The 19,112-nt window shown below is 45.4% G+C and overlaps 1 protein-coding gene across 2 annotated transcripts; it reads right to left on the bottom strand.

Moving 5' to 3' along the window:
* Positions 1–369: 369 nt before the first annotated feature.
* On the bottom strand, positions 370–18,429 carry MKRN1 (makorin ring finger protein 1). Of its 2 annotated transcripts, none has more exons than XM_069763274.1 (8): positions 18,134–18,429; positions 9,636–9,764; positions 9,420–9,523; positions 7,235–7,458; positions 6,907–7,121; positions 5,796–5,906; positions 2,677–2,818; positions 370–854 (listed from the first exon to the last, which is right to left on the bottom strand). In XM_069763274.1, the coding sequence occupies exons 1-8, from the start codon at positions 18,256–18,258 to the stop codon at positions 648–650; spliced, it is 1,257 nt and encodes a 418-aa protein (XP_069619375.1). In that variant the 5' UTR covers positions 18,259–18,429; the 3' UTR covers positions 370–647. The 2 variants fall into 2 exon arrangements, with proteins under 2 accessions (XP_069619375.1, XP_069619374.1); XM_069763273.1 differs by having other exon boundaries at positions 9,321–9,523; positions 18,134–18,316.
* Between the last annotated feature and the right edge of the window lie 683 nt (positions 18,430–19,112).

The following is a 19,112-nucleotide window of genomic DNA, read 5'->3' as shown; positions in this document are numbered from 1 at the left end:
GGAGGGTGGGGGGGGCTAAAGGAAATTTAGTAATTTCCACCAGAGCATGAAATGTACATTCAGTAAGTAAATCATATGGAACAGATTGATACCATTGTGGCACGGGATCTGACTACACAGGATGTATTTGTAGTCTATAACCATAGTAATACATGACATTTTTAAAGAGGCGACTAAGCAAGTTACGCTGATGTAGAGGGGAAATCAGGGAGGAGGCCGATAATCTTGTTGCCATCTTATGGTGACTTGGAAGAAGAGAAAAAAAATTATATATATATCACTTGCAACTCTAATGGATCGGCGCCCTCTACTGGTGCAGTGCTAGGGAGCCTACCTGGGAGGTACAAAATCCATATAAACCAGTCTGCGCATGGTTCTATATTTTATACTTTTGTGCATTATTTTTTTTTTTTTATTCATTTAATTTTTTTTTTCTTTTATACCTTGAAACAGAGAAACAAACACTCTGGGGGAGGAAAAAGGAGAAGGTGGGAAAAAAGACAGACATTAGGATAAAAATTATTACAACAGCACCTGGAATTGATAGGCCTGCCTAGGAGAAACACAGGCACTGCCACAACACCACAGGAAATAGCTACTGTCTGGAGCTGCCCAGACAGTCCAAACTCCTTTATTTTTGACTGGCGCTATAGGTCCAGGTCATAAAAATCGTCCAGATCCTCATGGAACAAGTCCCACTCGTCCTCCGAGTCTGTTAGGTCTTCGTCGGCGCCCGCTGCCAACAGCATTAGGAGCATTTCCCCCAGTTCAAAGGTCATTACTTCCTCGTCGTCGTCAAAAGGGTCGCTGCCGTCGCGCTCCTCGAAGTCCCAAAACCGGTTCCTACGCTGGGCCTAGAAATACGGAGATATTAAAATATAAAAAAGTTATGTGAATCTGGAGTATTATAATCATCTCAATAGCCTGTCCATATGCTGAAATACTCTGTGCAGCTGTGAGAACCTGGGCATGCAAGCCCCAACTTATTCCTGTACAACTCCATCGTCACAAGTGAGGAGGTCACTGCCTCCTTACAAGATCAGCACACTCTTCCTCCGCTGTCACATGGAAAAGAATCAATAACCCGTTTTCAATCTTTCTCAAAATTAACTCCATACTTGATCAACACGGTCACAAGGATTTACCGGACTGGTTATGACTACAAGATGAGTTGGGGGTCCGGCTATTAGGATGCCCAGGAATTACATAATATCTGTAGCCGCAGTGAGTTTATAGGATGCTGATGGAGTCAGAAATCAGAGTCACCTAAATTAAAAGGAGCTCTCTGGGTCAGAACCCCTACAGATCTAGTAGATATGACCCATTCCTTCCATAGGTGATAATTAACCTTAACCTCTTCATGACCAAGCCTTTTTCAGTTTTGAGTTTTCGTTTTTCGCTCCCCTCCTTTTCCAGAGCTATAACTTTTTAGTTTTCCGTCAATATGGTCATGCGAGGGCTTATTTTTTGCAGGACAAGTTCTACTTTTGAACGACATCATTGGTTTTACCATGTCATGTACTAGAAAACGGGAAACAAATTCCAAGTGCGGTGAAATTGCAAAAAAAAAAAAAAAAAAAAAAAAAAGTGCAATCCCACACTTTTTTGTTTGGCTTTTTTGCTAGGTTCACTAAATGCCAAAACTGACCTGCCATTATTTGTGCAATTTTCTAGCGTCTCCATTTTTCTTGATCTTGGATTGGCTGAGGGCTTATTTTTTGCGTGCCGAGCTGACGGTTTTTAATGATACCATTTTGGTGCAGATACGCTCGTTTGATCGCCCGTTATCGCATTTTAATGCAATGTCGCTGCGACCCCCAAAAAACGCAATTCTGGCGGTTCGTTTTTTTTCCTCGCTACACCCTTTAGCGATTTTTTTTTTTTTAAATTGACAGATCAGGCGATTCTGAACACAGCGATACAAAATGTGTAGTTTTGATTTTTTTATTGTTTTATTTTGAATGGGGCGATTTAAACTTTATTTTTTTTTAATTTTTCATTTATTTTATTTTTTACTTTTGCCATGCTTCAATAGCCTCCATGGGAGACTAGAAGCTGGCATAGCCTGATCGGCTCTGCTACATAGGAGCGATCGCCAAATCGCCTCTATGTAGCAGAATTACTGCATTACTATGAGCGCAGACCACAGGGTGGCACTCATAGCAATCCGGCATCAACAACCATAGAGGTCTCAAGGAGACCTCTGGTTGTTATGCCGACGCATTGCTGACCCCCGATCATGTGACGGGGGTCGGCGATGCGCTCATTTCTGTCCTAATGGCCAGAAGCGCTAGTTAAATGCCGCTAGTTAAATGCCGCTGTAAGCGTTGATAGCAGCATTTAACTAGTTAATAGCGGCAGGTGGATCACGATTCTACCCGCTGCCATTGCAGGTACGTCAGCTGTTCAAAACAGCTGACATGTCCCGGCTTTGATGCGGGCTCACCACCGGAGCCCACATCCAAGCGGGGGATCTGACCTCGGACGTACTATCCCGTCTGATGTCAGAAAGGGGTTAATCGTGTTTAGGTTATAGCATCCGGCACCACATCTCCGCTCCATTGAGATGGAATCTGAGCTGCACTACCAGACAACCTATAGACAGGTGTGGCACCATTTTATTTTTTTTTTGGAACATGTATATACTCCTAAAAGGGAAGAGCTGTGAACACTTACCCGGTATCTATTAGTCATCCCTCCTTTTTGTCGAGGCTGTGGTTCTTCTATACGGCCATCGGGGTACGCGTGTTTGTAGAAGCAGTTGCCACCGAATGGACAAGTGCCACGTCCCTCATCAAAATACCGACAAGATTTGTTGCTGGAGAAGAAACAGAATAATAACAGAGTCCCCATTAAAAGGGTATTTTTTGTCTAGTTCTAGGACATGTAGTTTAAAAAAAAAAAAAAAGTCTGACCTCAAGAACCCCTATAACAGGCCAACTGAACACCAGTTACAAGTAGTATATGGCTTCAGGGGTGCGGTTTACAGAGCAAGAGGAACAAACCTATTACGTTTTATGTATTTCACCTTTATTTTATTTTTTTTATATTTAATTTATAGCTTTACTCAGAAGGTCAGATTTCTAGATCAGCCCCTCAGGTTAATATCATAATTGCTTGTTTTTGATTGGACCGCAGCCGCCCCCCCCCCCCCCCCAATGAATATATTATTTGCTCTGAGATTCCCTGTGTAAAGGTACCTTCACACTAAACAATATCGCTAGCGATCCGTGACATTGCAGCGTCCTGGCTAGCGATATCGTTCAGTTTGACACGCAGCAGCGATCAGAATCCTGCTGTGATGTCGTTGGTCGGGGCTAGAAGGCCAGAACTTTGTTTCGTCGCTGGACGTCCCGCTGAATCGGCGTGTGTGACGCCGATTCAGCGATGTCTTCGCTGGTAACCAGGGTAAACATCGGGTTACTAAGCGCAGGGCCGCGCTTAGTAACCTGATGTTTACCCTGGTTACCATCCTAAAAGTAAAAAAAACAAACACTTCATACTTACCTTCCGCTGTCTGTCCTCCAGCGCTGTGCTTTCCTGCACTCACTGTGAGCACAGCGGCCGGAAAGCAGAGCGGTGACGTCACCGCTCTGCTTTCCGGCCGCTGTGCTCACAGCCAGTACAGAGAAGCAGGGCGCCGGGGACAGACAGCGGAAGGTAAGTATGAAGTGTTTGTTTTTTTTACTTTTAGGATGGTAACCAGGGTAAACATCGGGTTACTAAGCGCGGCCCTGCGCTTAGTAACCTGATGTTTACCCTGGTTACCGGCATCGTTGGTAGCTGGAGAGCGGTCTGTGTGACAGCTCTCCAGCGACCAAACAGCGACGCTGCAGCGATCCGGATCGTTGTCGGTATCGCTGCAGCGTCGCTTAGTGTGAAGGTACCTTTAAAGTCACAGATAGATAGTATCAGGCTGTAATTGACATCTCTCTTCCAAAGAGCTAGGTGTCGTCAAATGTTTCCCAGCATGAGTAGAGACAGTCTGCCTTCTCAAGATATGCATGCTGTGAACTTTGTGAGGCCTGCAGTTTCAGGACAGATGTTCAACTACTGCTAGTTGCACATCTAACCCTAGACATATGTCACTACACACATATAGATATATACATATTTCACCACAACTTCCCCTTGATGAGCTCATGTGGGGGCTGATTGTGGGATGTGCTTAATCTGTTAGAATTTTAAGATATTCCTAACTTTCAGGATCTCTTAGCCCTAAAGGTCCCAGGCAGTAGATATTGTCATCATGCTTTTTATCGCTATTTTACCTTTATATAGAATAAACATGACCTAGATTAGCGTCATCTATCAGACCAATATTAAGTTGAATGAGTTCTGCCAGCCTTAAAGGGAACCTGTCACCCCTTTTTTTCAAGAAGAGCTAAATAGCGTTAAATAGGGGCAGAGCTGGGCTTTACATTAGTGTATTTTGGAGCCTTTATTCCCCACCTATGCTGCCAAAATACCTTTGTAAAGTCGCCGTTTTGGGCTGTCACTCACGCTGGTCAGGTCATATGGGCGTGGTGACAGCGCTGTTTCTCCCCCAGATCTCCGTTGGTGGCGTAGTGGTGTGCGCATGTCCAAGTGGCGAATCCACTGCGCAGCTTCAAGGAAAATAGTGCGATCTGCGCTATTCAGCCATTTATCGGTGGGCGCGGCCATCTTTGTGAGGCCGCGCGTGCGCAGATGGCTCTTCTCAGCTTCCCGGGGCTTCAGGAAAATGGCCGCGGGATGCCACGCGTGCGCAGATGGAGATCGTGGCGGCCATTTTCCTGCAGCCGAGATGCAAACTCGGCTTCAGGAAAATGGCCGTCGAGATCGCCATCTGCGCACGCGCGGCATCCCGCGGCTATTTTCCTGAAGCACCATCTGCGCACGCGCGGCCTCACAAAGATGGCCGCGCCCACCGATAAACGGCTGAATAGCGCAGATCGTGCTATTTTCCTTGAAGCTGCGCAGTGGATTCGCCACTTGGACATGCGCACACCACTATGCCACCAACGGAGATCTGGGGGAGAAACAGCGCTGTCACCACGCCCATATGACCTGACCAGCGTGAGTGACAGCCCAAAACGGCGACTTTACAAAGGTATTTCGGCAGCATAGGTGGGGAATAAAGGCTCCAAAATACACTAATGTAAAGCACAGCTCTGCCCCTATTTAACGCTATTTTTAGCTCTTCTTGAAAAAAACTGGGTGACAGGTTCCCTTTAAGGTGATGTCAGTGAATACATTAGGTTTGTTGCTTTTCTGCAATGATGCAAATGTATCTCCCATAATCAGATGAGTGCAAACCCAAATATTCAATCAGTGACCACTGGCACCTATATGGCTACAAAGATCCTTTCAACAGAGGTAGATCTATCCTTTGGAAGTGTATTTTCCCGCCTCCGAGTAAACAAATGTTACTTTGTTTTCTTCCCAGCAAGTCTTCCTGCTCTAATTATCTGGTCACTGCAGGGGGCCCCTGCTTCAATGGAAGTGTCAGATCTCTTTTAATTAGTTTTTTCTTCAGTTGTAATTAGTTTCTCTCACTTCCCCATGTGTTCAATGTGAGGGTGATATGTCCCCTTCTCTTGATTTAAATGTTTCTCTACAACTGAATATATGGGACTGGCAGCATTTCTTTGCACAGATGAATAGCTGGGAGCGCCTCGGCAGCACTAAATGGCTACTCTGGCTCCTTTTATTCTCAGGGTTGGCGAGGTTCACAGAGGTTAGACCCAATATGATTTATGAAGTCAAGGCATAACATAGCAATATACCATTATGTAGCAATCTGCAGACACTACCTCATGGCCTCTTTGTACTTCAGGATCATCTTCTGCTTGTCCTCTTTCTCCTCCACCCAGTATTCGCTTGGAATGATGAAATTTGACGTGATGCGGCATTCAGGACACGATCTGTGAAAATGCAAAACAGGATAATATCAGTCAGTAATTACTCATATTACTGTAAATCTAAAGCCATTAGTCTGCACAAATGGGACCCTGACCGGTCAGATTGGGTCATAGGTTTACAGGCTGCAAGATTTAAAAAGGGACTATTCCAGCCCCGTTCACCCGAGGTGGCAGGATCTCCCCATGTGCGGCTGGATTAATAGGACAGGTCAGGTTAATGCGATTGCTTGTTCTTCTTAATGGCGGACCCAAATTATTTTGTCAAGTTTCCCTCCTAATCAGCTTTTCTTGACAAGTCACATTAGGTTGTAAGTTGATCTGAGCAGATTCTTCTGTGGATCTTACGAATGTCTAAAAGCAGTGTTAGTAATGGTGAAGCTGAGGTTATGTGTTCCTGCAGATCAGTGACTAAATTTATAATGTGGAAGGCAAAAAAAAAAAAAAAAAAAAAAGGGGGATTTCTATAGAAAGTAAATGGGTCCACCAGGATTAGTCTTACAACTGATCGGATATGTAGCAGTGGCCCAACAAGAGTTCACAGCACTGAGTAGACGCAGGTTAGAAACTGACCAGCCCCGTATACTTGTAACGAGTGAATATAGATGTGTAGCCATTGCAGGACTGCCTCAAAGAGAGTTGTTTGGCCTTGGGTTACAAGTCTGCACAGCATGCAAACTGATGATTCTCTGGTGTCGGGAGAAGGCATGCATGCAATCGCAAACATGCAATTTGTATACATGTGGTCATGTGCCGACTAGACGTGTAAAGCCTTGCTCAAGTCTAGTCAGAATGTGTCCGGAAGTATGCAATTCGCATACTTGCGATCACATGACCGTTCACTCCCAGCACTGAAGAATCCTCGTAGTACCAGACAACCAAATATAGTGTCAGATTATACATGTCCATGATTAATAAGACAAACCAACAGGACAAAGGCTACTTTACACAGCTTCTAGTTTAGTGGGTCCTTCATCCCCCAGCCATATAAACAATGCACCCTCACTTAATGATTTTGCTCTCGAACTGCTTGGCGCTCCTCCACCGACGGATGCACTTGAGGCAGTAGGAGTGACTGCAGTTGGACAAGATACCGAAACGTCTCTCGCTTGGGTTTGTTTTCTCGTAAACGACCTCCATGCAAATCCCGCACACGATGTCTTTACTGCGCTGGATGGCAAATGACAGTTCCATGTCCTTCTCGTGAGCTTCAATGCAAGACTAAAAAGGGAGAGAACAAAAAATAAATAAATATGAAACTGATATCAAGTTTTATCCATTGTTTTTGCTGGAGACTTCCATACGCCTGGACTAAACACGATCAGCTTCTTTACCTTAATATGTTGAGACCTTTGTGACGTGTCCGTTGGATGAAGCACTTGTAGCCCACACATATCACAAGGGTCTCCATGCAGATACACGCAGTTTTCCCCATAGCGGCACTCCCCCACTGTGGCGTATGGACAAAGCTGCTTCTTCAGCTCTGGGTCGGCTGGTTGCTCTTTGTTCTCCTCTTGCGGTGCAGTTTCCTGAGAGTCAGTGTCCGGGCCGGACGGTGCTGCAGGTAAAAACATACAATCAGCAAGATCTCACTAGAGAGCCCTCAAACTTAACCTGTTCTTAAAAGTCAGCAAAATTTGTTGATTTCAACCATCCATCGGTCAGCAATTCTACATGATCAGTTGTGACCGACAATTAAGTTAGCGATACATAGGCAGAAACAGGACGGTCCATCTAATGATTTGGCGTATAGTAGCCTAAAAAGGTCCCTAAACATCATGTCATGTAACACGAGGAACAAAACAGGATGAATAATCTGAATGGCCAGGCCCACATTCCTCACATTTTTTTTTCTATTTCAGCTCACTTTACTCTGGGGAGGGTCAATTCTGAAAGATGAGGACAAGAAAAGTAAAGAGAAAAAAATAAAACAAACAAGTCACCAGAATGTGTTATATCCTACTTATGAGCGTTTAGTGCCCTTAAGAGACCCCACGATGAAGCCTGTACCTTAATAAGCTCTTCAATGATGGGGGAGGGGTAACTATGGCACCAAGACACCAGGGAAAGGAATGCCGAGTCCATGGTCTCCTCCCTGGGGGCTTCACATACCCAGGGATAGACATGGTCCCACCTCCTCACTGTTCCCTGGAGGACTCGCTCAGACTACATGTAAATACTTTCGATGAGTAGAGTTACAGCTTCTACCTCTGGTTATCTAAAAACTTCTATAGCCAGATTTAAAAAAAAAAAAAGGGACTAGAAATGGGGCTCTGGAGGATCACAGTAAGTTTGTGTGCAATACATGGATAGTTTTGTTTTGCTTTTTTCATACACCCCATAAGAAGAAGCAAACAAAAAAAAAAACAAAAAAAAAAAAAAAAAACCATTGATGTGTATTGACACTGTGTAATACTTAATTTCCCCAAAGTTGGCGCAGCAGAAGGTATTTGGGTTTTCTAGCCAAGTTTCCACAGATTACAATAGATCACTTTTTAGGGATACAATCCTTTTTTAAAAGTAATGCGTATGACTACGAAATGCCACCACTCTCTGTTGAAGGTGTGACTAGAATGAAGTGAATTTTTCAAAATTTGGTTCAGATTATGATCGGTGGCAAATATTGTTTTTGCAATATTCGCCGAACGTGATTGCAGTCAATGGGAGGAGAAATGAACAAATATGTTCGGAATCAAACTTAAATTCGGCATGAATAGGATACCAATATGGTAGATTCAGATTCGGTGACCAATTCCGAACATATTCACTCAACTCTAGGTGTGACCTCTAGCCAGGAAACACCGAAAGATGCAGGACTGCCACCATTCAGTTTTCAGGATTGATGGGATTCCCAGAGAAACCCTTAATGATCATACAGTTAAAGAGGTTTCCTTTTTGACAACGGTGGTCCCCAACTACTTTTATTAATGTAAAACCACGACAGACAGCACTAGAAGGCCTCAGTCCAGCGAATCTCCAGTCTGCGTCCAGAGCACATCGCCTCTGCAGCCGATCAATGATCTGTGCCAATGTAGAGTGATGTGCACTGGAGTTGTGTCGTCACTTGTGAAAACCCCGTTTACGGCAATTCCTAATGATACACCATCACGTTATAACATTTGAGGATTTGCTGGAAACTCAAGGAGCAATCCATTGCTGTATCCCAGTAAGCTATTAACAAGACATGATTCCTTATGGTCCACCCTCCCTTCCTTTCCTGCGCTCATCTGATTGGGTGCCAAGCTTCTTCATGGATCCATAATACTCTTAAGGGACCCAGGTGATAAATATGAAAAGGTTTATCACATGTAGATGTGCTATTTCTTACATTTCCTCTTGGCCTGAGCTATCCCAATAAATTAACAACTAATTGGGTTAAATTAAAAAAAAAAAAAAAAAAGTTCCCTCCCCAGCAATTACCCCGTCCACAGTAGAGTTGCCCCGGCACAAACTCCACGGCATTGACCCAGTCTTCAGCTTGGGAGACCCCAGCTGCCACCTCGCTAGCTGCCTTCTTACTGTTAATGTTGCTGCTGGTTTCCGGGAGGGACTCGTGTTGACTACTCCTCGCCCCAGAGGCGTCACCGATTATTTCTTGCTTTAGTGGTTTTGAGTGTTCATACCTAAAACAAGTATGAGAAGAGAATATAGAACAGGCGTGAGAAAGATTTAATCTCCGTTGAGCTTTTATGGCTGACGAGGACAGAAGCGCGCTGTCAGCAGTGTCCCCCCCACCTGCAGTGGTCTCCGTAAGCGCAGCACCCGCGTTGATAGTATCTGCAGATCATAGTTGAGTGGCTGGTGGACAGATCGTGGGAATAGCGGCAGTTGTTTCCTTCTTTGCAGACTCCGTGTATGAAATATCTGTAAGGACAAGTCCAATAACAGACAATAAGATAACAAACGTATCACATAGGCCTTTAAAAAGTACCTGTCACTTGCCATAATATTTTTTTTTTTTTAACCCGGTGTAAATTTCTTTTTTGGTCCTGTGCCTCTCCATCACCCAGATGTAGCCTGCTCTTCCCTGTATATAAGTTTTTTTTTTTGGAGTGGTCCTCAATTCTTCTCTGCAGAGGTCTTCGTGAGGATTATACCCATTTGACTAAATTGATCTACAGGGAAGAAAATGAGCCATATCCTAGGAATGAAGAGGTGCAGGAAGAAAAGAAAGACATAGCTGGATTCAGAACGGCAGCATTTACTTTACACCAGCTAAATGTTTTTTTTTCTTCATGTTGGGAGACAGGTCGTCTTTACGACTGTCATATTGAGAAGTATATAATTTTAGAGCAACATCAATTCCAGGGTGCTGCACACGAGAGAGGATTACATTACATACAAGATAGATAGGAATACAGGGAACAAACTAACAATGATAGACAGGTACTGAACGGAGAGGGCCCTGCCATTATGGGATTACATGCTACAGGATAGTGGGGAAGATAGATTAAAGGCCCCTTCACATTAAGCGACGCTGCAGCGATACCGACAACAATCCGGATCGCTGCAGCGTCGCTGTTTGGTCGCTGGAGAGCTGTCACACAGACCGCTCTCCAGCGACCAACGATGTCGGTAACCAGGGTAAACATCGGGTAACTAAGCGCAGGGCCGCGCTTAGTAACCCGATGTTTACCCTGGTTACCATGCTAAAAGTAAAAAAAAAAAACAAACACTACATACTTACCTACAGCCGTCTGTCCTCCAGCGCTGCGCTCTGCTTCTCTGCTCTCCTCCTGTACTGTCTGGGAGCCGGAAAGCAGAGCGGTGACGTCACCGCTCTGCTTTCCGGCTCACAGACAGTACAGGAGGAGAGCAGAGCACAGACAGCGGTAGGCAAGTATGTACTGTTTGTTTTTTTTTACTTTTAGCATGGTAACCAGGGTAAACATCGGGTTACTAAGCGCGGCCCTGCGCTTAGTTACCCGATGTTTACCCTGGTTACCAGTGAAGACATCGCTGGATCGGTGTCACACACGCCGATCCAGCGATGTCCACGGGAGATCCAGCGACGAAATAAAGTTCTGGACTTTCTTCAGCGACCAACGATCTCCCAGCAGGGGCCTGATCGTTGGTCGCTGTCACACATAACGATTTTATTAACGATATCGTTGCTACGTCACAAATAGCAACGAGATCGTTAACGATATCGTTATGTGTGAAGGTACCTTAAGGGGGTTGCGGCAGCTTTGGTGGTGGTGGTGGTGGTGAGGTAGCAGCGGCGTCACTGCAGGCTGTAAGCTTTCGAGTTCCATATTAAAGTTTAAAAACTGGCAGAATCGGACGTGTTGGAGCACAGAATTCCAGAGTAGAGTATGGGGGATGATTGGGGGAAGTCTTGGATGCAATTTGGTGAGGAACATATACGGTAAGTAGGGAGGAGAGAAGTAGGTCGAGAGGACAGGAGATTATGTGTTGGATGGTAAAGGGAGATTAGTTCAGAGAAAAATGGAGGGGACAGATTATAGATGGCTTTGCAGGTTAACATTGGGGAATTGGAATACCGTGGAAGGGATTTGCAGAAGGGACAAGAGGAGGAATAGTGAGGAGAGAGGTGGATTAGTAAGACAGCAGAGTTAAGAACGGACTGGTACGATGCAATAGTGTTAGCAAGAAGGACACAAAGGATACTGCAATAGTCGGGGTGGGAGAAGATGAGGGCATGAACTAACATTTTAGTAGATTCATGGTTGCGTAAAGAACGGCTTCTGGAAATATATTTGAGTTGGGGGCAGGAAGAGGTGGAAAGAGCTTGGATATGGGGTTTGAAGGACAAAGCAAAGTCATACTTGCGGTACAAGAGAAAGCATGACATCATTTATTGTGATGATTGATCAAGTAGGGCAGTTATGCGAGATGGAGGAAAGATGATGAGCTCGGTTTTGTCCACATTGAGCTTTATGAAGCATGATGAGAAGGAGGAAGATATGGCTGATAGACCTTCTGGGATTCTGGACAGCAGAGAGGTGATGTGTTGGCCAGAGCGGTAGATCTGAGCATCAGTAGCATTTCGATGGTCTTGAAGCCATGGGATTTTATGATTGACCCCAGGCGAAAAAAGGTACAGATTGAAAAGTGTAGGAGGTCCCAGAAAAGAGCCTTGAGGGACACCAACAGAGGGCAGAATGAGGAGCTAGTGTGGGAGTGGAAGACGCTATGTGCAGTTGGAGAGGTATGACAAGATCCAGGAAAGGGTAAGGTCTGTGACACCAAAGTAAGAGGATTTCTAGTAGCAGTGGTCAACCGTGTCAAAGTAAATAGTTAAGGTACCTTCACATTAAAGGTACCGTCACACTAGACGATATCGCTAGCGATCCGTGAAGTTGCAGCGTCCTCGCTAGCGATATCGTCCAGTGTGACAGGCAGCAGCGATCAGGCCCCTGCTGTGCTGTCGCTGGTCGGGGAAGAAAGTCCAGAACTTTATTTGGTCGCTGGACTCCCCGCAGACATCGCTGAATCGGCGTGTGTGACACCGATTCAGCGATGTCTTCACTGGTAACCAGGGTAAACATCGGGTAACTAAGCGCAGGGCCGCGCTTAGTAACCTGATGTTTACCCTGGTTACCATCTTAAAAGTAAAAAAAACAAACGCTTCATACTTACCTACAGCCGTCTGTCCTCCAGCGTTGTGCTCTGCACTCCTCCTGTACTGGCTGTGAGCGTCGGTCAGCCGGAAAGCAGAGCGGTGACGTCACCGCTCTGCTTTCCGGCCGCTGTGCTCACACAGACAGTACAGGAGGAGTGCAGAGCACAGCGCTGGAGGACAGACGGCTGTAGGCAAGTATGTAGTTTGTTTTTTTTACTTTTAGGATGGTAACCAGGGTAAACATCGGGTTACTAAGCGCGGCCTTGCGCTTAGTTACCCGATGTTTACCCTGGTTACCGGCATCGTTGGTCGCTGGAGAGCGGTCTGTGTGACAGCTCTCCAGCGACCAAACAGCGACGCTGCAGCGATCCGGATCGTTGTCGGTATCGCTGCAGCGTCGCTATGTGTGACGGGGCCTTAAGCGACGCTGCAGCGATACCGACAACGATCCGGATCGCTGCAGCGTCGCTGTTTGGTCGCTGGAGAGCTGTCACACAGACAGCTCTCCAGCGACCAACGATGCCGGTAACCAGGGTAAACATCGGGTTACTAAGCGCAGGGCCGCGCTTAGTAACCCGATGTTTACCCTGGTTACCATCCTAAAAGTAAAAAAAACCAAACAGTACATACTTACCTACCGCTGTCTGTCCTCCAGCGCTGTGCTCTGCACTCCTCCTGTACTGTCTGTGTGAGCACAGCGGCCGGAAAGCAGAGCGGTGACGTCACCGCTCTGCTTTCCGGCTGACCGACGCTCACAGCCAGTACAGGAGGAGTGCAGAGCACAGCGCCGGGGACAGACAGCGGTAGGTAAGTATGTACTGTTTGTTTTTTTTTACTTTTAGGATGGTAACCAGGGTAAACATCGGGTTACTAAGCGCGGCCCTGCGCTTAGTTACCCGATGTTTACCCTGGTTACCAGTGAAGACATCGCTGGATCGGTGTCACACACGCCGATCCAGCGATGTCAGCAGGAGTCCAGCGACCAAATAAAGTTCTGGACTTTATTCAGCGACCAACGATCTCCCAGCAGGGGCCTGATCGTTGGTCGCTGTCACACATAACGATTTCATTAACGATATCGTTGCTACGTCACAAAAAGCAACGATATCGTTAACAATATCGTTATGTGTGAAGGTACCTTTAGTATTTTGGTCAGGGCAGTTTTGGTGGCATGGTGGGGATGGAAGTCGGATTGTAGCACGTCAAAGAGTTAGGGTACCGTCACACAGTGGCATTTTGATCGCTATGACGGCACGATTCGTGACGTTCCAGCGATATAGTTACGATCTCGCAGTGTGACACGCTCCTGCAATCAGGGACCCCGCTGAGAATCGTACGTCGTAGCAGATCGTTTGAAACTTTCTCCCGCTGTGGCGGCATGATCGCATGGTGTAACAAAGGTGTGCACGATATTGTATACGATGTGCGCATAGTAACCAACAGCTTCTACATCGCACATACATCATGAAATTATCGCTCCAGCGTCGTACATTGCAAAGTGTGACAGCAGTCTACGACGCTGGAGCGTCACGGATCGTGCCGTCGTAGCGATCAAAATGCCACTGTGTGACGGTACCCTTAGGGTACGTTCAGACTAGCGTTGTGCTAGTGTGCGTCGGCGCCGCGTCGGGCGACGCACGCGTCATGCGCCCCTATGTTTAACATGGGGGACGCATGCGTTTTTGCTTGTTGCGTTTTGTGACAAATCCGTCTTTTTTGCCGCAAGCGTCGGACCAAGAAAACGCAACAAGTTGCATTTTTCTTGCGTCCGATTTTCGGCAAAAAACGACGCACGCGTCGCAAAACGCAGCGTTTTTGCGTGCGTTTTGCCGCGTTTTTCGGTGTGTTGCGTCGCCGACGCAGCGGCGCACAACGCTAGTCTGAACGTACCCCAAGATAAGAGATGGGAGGAAAGTTCAGCACGAACATGCTATTCAAGGAGTTTGGAGGTGAACGGGTGCAAGTGATATGGGGCGATAACTGGGCATAGAGTCGTGGGATGGTTTCTTCAGGGTAGATGTGACTGTGGCATGTTTGAAAGCCGAAGGGAAGGTACCAAAAGTTAGTGATAGGTTGAAAAATTGGGTTAGGACAGGGCTGAGCGTGGTGGGAAGGTGGTGGAATGGGGTAAAGTGGTGAGGTGTGATTTGAAGCGGAGATCAGTGATCTCTCCTTCAGTGATTGTGGGGAGGAAGGTTATGGAGGAGGGGCAATGGTCTTACATACATACATGTGAATTTCACAAAATTAAATTATCTTTTTTGGTCAAAATGGCCATGCAAGGGCTTGTTTTTTGTGAGACAGGTTGTACTTTTGAATGAAACCATTGGTTTTAACATATCGTGTACTAGAAAATAGAAAAAAAAATCCAAGTGTGGTGAAACTGCAAAAAAAGTGCAATCCCGCAGTTTTTTTTTTTTTTTAACCAAGTCCACTACATGCTAAAATTGACCTGCCGTTATGATTCTCCAGGTCAATATGAGTTCATAGACACCAGACATGTATAGGTTCTTTTTTATGCAAGTGGCGACAAAAAAAATAAATTCCAAAGTCTGTAAAAAAGAAATAGATTTAAAAGCGCCATTTTCCGATACTTATAGAGTCTCAGTTTTTGTGGTCTCGGGTTGGGCGATTACTTATTTTTTTGCGTGCCGAGCTGACGTTTTTAAATGACACCCTTTTAGTGCAGATACAATTTTTTAGCGTTATTACATTTTAGTGCAATGTCATGGCAACAAAAAAAAAAATTCTGACGTTTTGGCTTTTTTTCTATGCCGTTTAGCGATAGGGTTAATAATTTGTGTTGATAGATCGGGCGATTCTGAATGCGGCAATAACATATGTGTATGTTTGATTTTTTTTATTGCTTTATTTTGAATGGTGCAAAAGGGGGGTAATTTGAACTTTTACATTTGTAATTTATTTATTCATACATACACTTGGCATGATTCAATAATCTCAGATGCAGGAAATTGGACCCTGCTGACTGGCGGGTGTCAGTGGGGACATTAAAGTCACCCATGATGATGGTGGGGCTCAGGGGAACATTATGCGTGGCTCGAGATAGATAGATATCTTGGGACCACAGCTTCAAACTAATGGCGGCCGAACTTACCGAAATTCGTTTTCTCGTGTGACAGTCTATTGTATACAGAAGCCCCTGACAGACCATATCACAGAAGATAAAGATTGGGCATGTCCGATTTCAGACTGCAGATCTATTTTATAAGCCACAGCTAGAGTATGAGCACTAGTCAGAGAGCGCACTCCTGTGTACGTGGGCAGGGTGGAAGGACAATCATCTATTGCTTATAGGGCCACATATGGAACATACTAAAAGAAATAAAGAGGAATAAATAAAAAGAATGAACACAATTTATTGATCCAAAATTATGGAGAGGTATAATAAGCTTCTTGGGCATCTTAGACCAGGAATGAACATGGAATATATGTAGACTATAGGGAAATCAGCACATTCCATATAAAACAGGTGTACCATATTCTGCGGATCATAAAACGCACCCCGAGAGAAAAATAGGGGAAAAAACCTTTAATAAAATCTTGGTGCTTGATATAATCCATGCGTCTTATTGCTTGCCGGGGGTGGTGGCTGCGGTGAAGTGGGGGTCCTAGGGTTGCTGTTGGAGGAGGCAAGAGTGGAGCGTTGCTGCATGCTGGGATGAGGGGGTGTTCGAATGTGCGGCATGCCGCTATGGGTGCTCGGTGGTGTGCAGGTTTTGCCGACATTTTGTGAAATCCCAGAGCCCCCGCACTTACATGGTTTCTTATGCGGTGGACTCTGGGAAAATGGGCGCCGGGGGCGGTGCATGTGCAGATAGAGATCTCAGCACCAAGATCTCAGGAAATGAGTTACAGAAAGTACAGGGAATATAATATATATGTTTTTATAGAATGTTGTCCATTCTCCCATTATCTACATATACTCTATGTCTTAAGGTACCTTCACACTGAGCAACTTTAGAACGATAACGATAGCGATCCGTGACGTTGCTTTACGGCCGGCGCTTACACAGTGCAGGGAAGCTGACGCCGGGGGACGCAACAGACATCGGAATGTAAGTATGTAGTGTTTTTTTTTTTACATTTACAATGGTAACCAGGGTAAACATCGGGTTACTAAGCGCAGCCCTGCGCTTAGTAACCCAATGTTTACCCTGGTTACCCGGGGACTTCGGCATCGTTGGTCACTGGAGAGCTGTCTGTTTGACAGCTCTCCAGCGACCACACAACGACTAAACAGCGACGTTGCAGCAATCGGCATTGTTGTCTATATCGCTGCAGCGTCGCTTAATGTGACTGTACCTTAAGGCCGGGTGCATACGATTGGGGAGTAGCAGCACTTTGGACGCAGCACACGTTCACTACGTCCAAAGCATTGCCATCTATTGAACGCATGTGAAACTGCATGTGTTCACTGAACCATGTGGATTCACTGCATTCAATACATTCTATGGGTGAAATTTCCCTTGCGGAGAACAATAGACATACTGCGGTCTGGGGAGACATGCTGCATGCCCATCTCCACAGGTGAGCCGCTGGCATCTGTGGACTAACAGTGGGCATGAGATTTCTGAGGGTATGTGCACACGTAGAAAGCTCCTCTTCGGTTTTTTCCGCAGCGGATTTGATAAATCCACACTGCAAAACTGCTGCGGTTTTTACTGCGGATTTATCGTGGTTTCTTTTGCGGATTCACATCTGCAGTTTTCTATTGGAGCAGATGTAAAAACGCTGCGGATTCCCCACAAAGAATTGTCATGCTGCGTTTCCACGCGTTTTTTTTTTTTCCGCAGCATGTGCACTGCGGATTTAGTTTCCCATAGGTTTACATCGTACTGTAAACTCATGGGAAACTGCTGCGGATCCGCAGCAAAATCCGCATCGTGTGCACATAGCCTTAAAATGCCATTCACTATGATGTAACATCTGGCTTCTGCGGGTTGGACGCTGCACAAGTAATAGCGTCCAACCTGCAGCATTTACTGATTGCACATAACCTAAGATGCACAAGAAATCGAATATACCTCAATTTTTAGACCAATAAATTGTCAATTTATTTTCTTCATTCATTTTAGTACACCCTTCCCCTTATACGCAAAAATCGAACACTGATATGTAGAAAACACATTTCCATTACAGACGCATCATATAAACAAAGCCTGAGCATTTACATCCAGATAATACAAAAAGGGATAAAATATCAGACATTTGGACCCCACAAAGATTGTTCAGCCAATATCACATTGCCTCAAGTTGCAGTTTTAACTTCCAACAATTTACCGGATTATCAGATGCCAGATCAGTGGAATTTCACTAATATAGGAGCATTACTGCCATTTCCCCCCACCACCACCTAATTTCCCTTACTCATAGTCCCATATACATGTTGATTTGCCCCCAAAATAGACATAAGACCCCAAATCATCATCCATAATGGACCTCCTGACTTTAAAGTGACCAATACACCTATGTCTTCCATAAGACCCCCCAGCCCTGACCATGAGGTGTGCCCCCCCTTAATATAAGCAAATATCCCCACTAGACTTCAAGATGGAGGTGTCCTCACATAACCTACTCCCCCCACCTCCACTGAGCAGCCATCTTGCCCTCCCCCGGCGTCACTGACCTGCAAGTCACCTGTCGTGTCCAACCACCCACGGGGGGATTGTCCGGGAACGCGGGGAGCGAGCTCTTCCCTGCTGCTGCGGCTGATGTGAGAGGAGCAGGCGCCGCCACAGCTGCCTCCGCCATTCCTGTTTATCCCCCCTTTCCTTCACGACGCCGGAACTTCCGGGAACACCGCTTCCGGCCGAGGGCGGAGCTTTACGAATCTAAAACTTCCGGTTAGGAGAAAAAAAAATCAACAAAAACAAACGAGGAGCCAATTAGAAACGGGCAGAGCTGTGCTGAAACACGCCTACTAATCTCTCACGTATTAGCCAATGGGAAGAGGGGATATAGCTAGCCACGCCCACGGCATGCTCCAGTGTCGTTATGACTACAGAATTGCCAACGGTTAACGGACGGCAGATAAGGCCACAATACACACACCTCAGTTTTTCGTTTTATCGCATCCAGTGCGGTTTTTTTTACTCCCTTTTTTTCTCTTGTAGGACATTGTATTTTCTGCCTTTACCTCAGTGACAATTTTGGCGCTTTTTTCCTTTCTATGAATAACAATGAGTTATTTTTTTTATTTTCATGAGGTAAAAAAAATGAACCTTGAACACGAAAAGTGTTTTTTTATATATTTTAGTGAAGAGGAAGCGGATGTGGAGCAAAATAATTGTCTTTTGGGGCAGAAAATAATCAAAATTATCGTGTAACTTACTCCCTTTTTGACATGGTTAGTTTTCGTTTTTTCGCCTCCGTTTCTTCCGAGAGCCATGATTTTTTCATTTTCTCCTCAAAATAGACTCATAAATAGCTTCAAAATTACCATGTGAACTTATTCCCTACTTGATGCGACCAATTTTTGATTTTTTTCCTCCGTTTCTTCCGAGAGCCATAATTTTTATTTTTCCCTCGCCATAGCTTTGAAAATCGCCTCAAAACTACTGTGTGGACTTACTCTCTTTCTGAAGGAGTCCATTTTCATTTTTTTC

This window comes from Ranitomeya imitator, chromosome 4 (genome assembly GCF_032444005.1).
Source record: "Ranitomeya imitator isolate aRanImi1 chromosome 4, aRanImi1.pri, whole genome shotgun sequence".
NCBI classification, from domain to species: Eukaryota; Metazoa; Chordata; class Amphibia; order Anura; family Dendrobatidae; genus Ranitomeya; species Ranitomeya imitator.
Note: the sequence above shows the minus strand (reverse complement) of the source record. Positions and strands in the feature narration are given on the sequence as shown.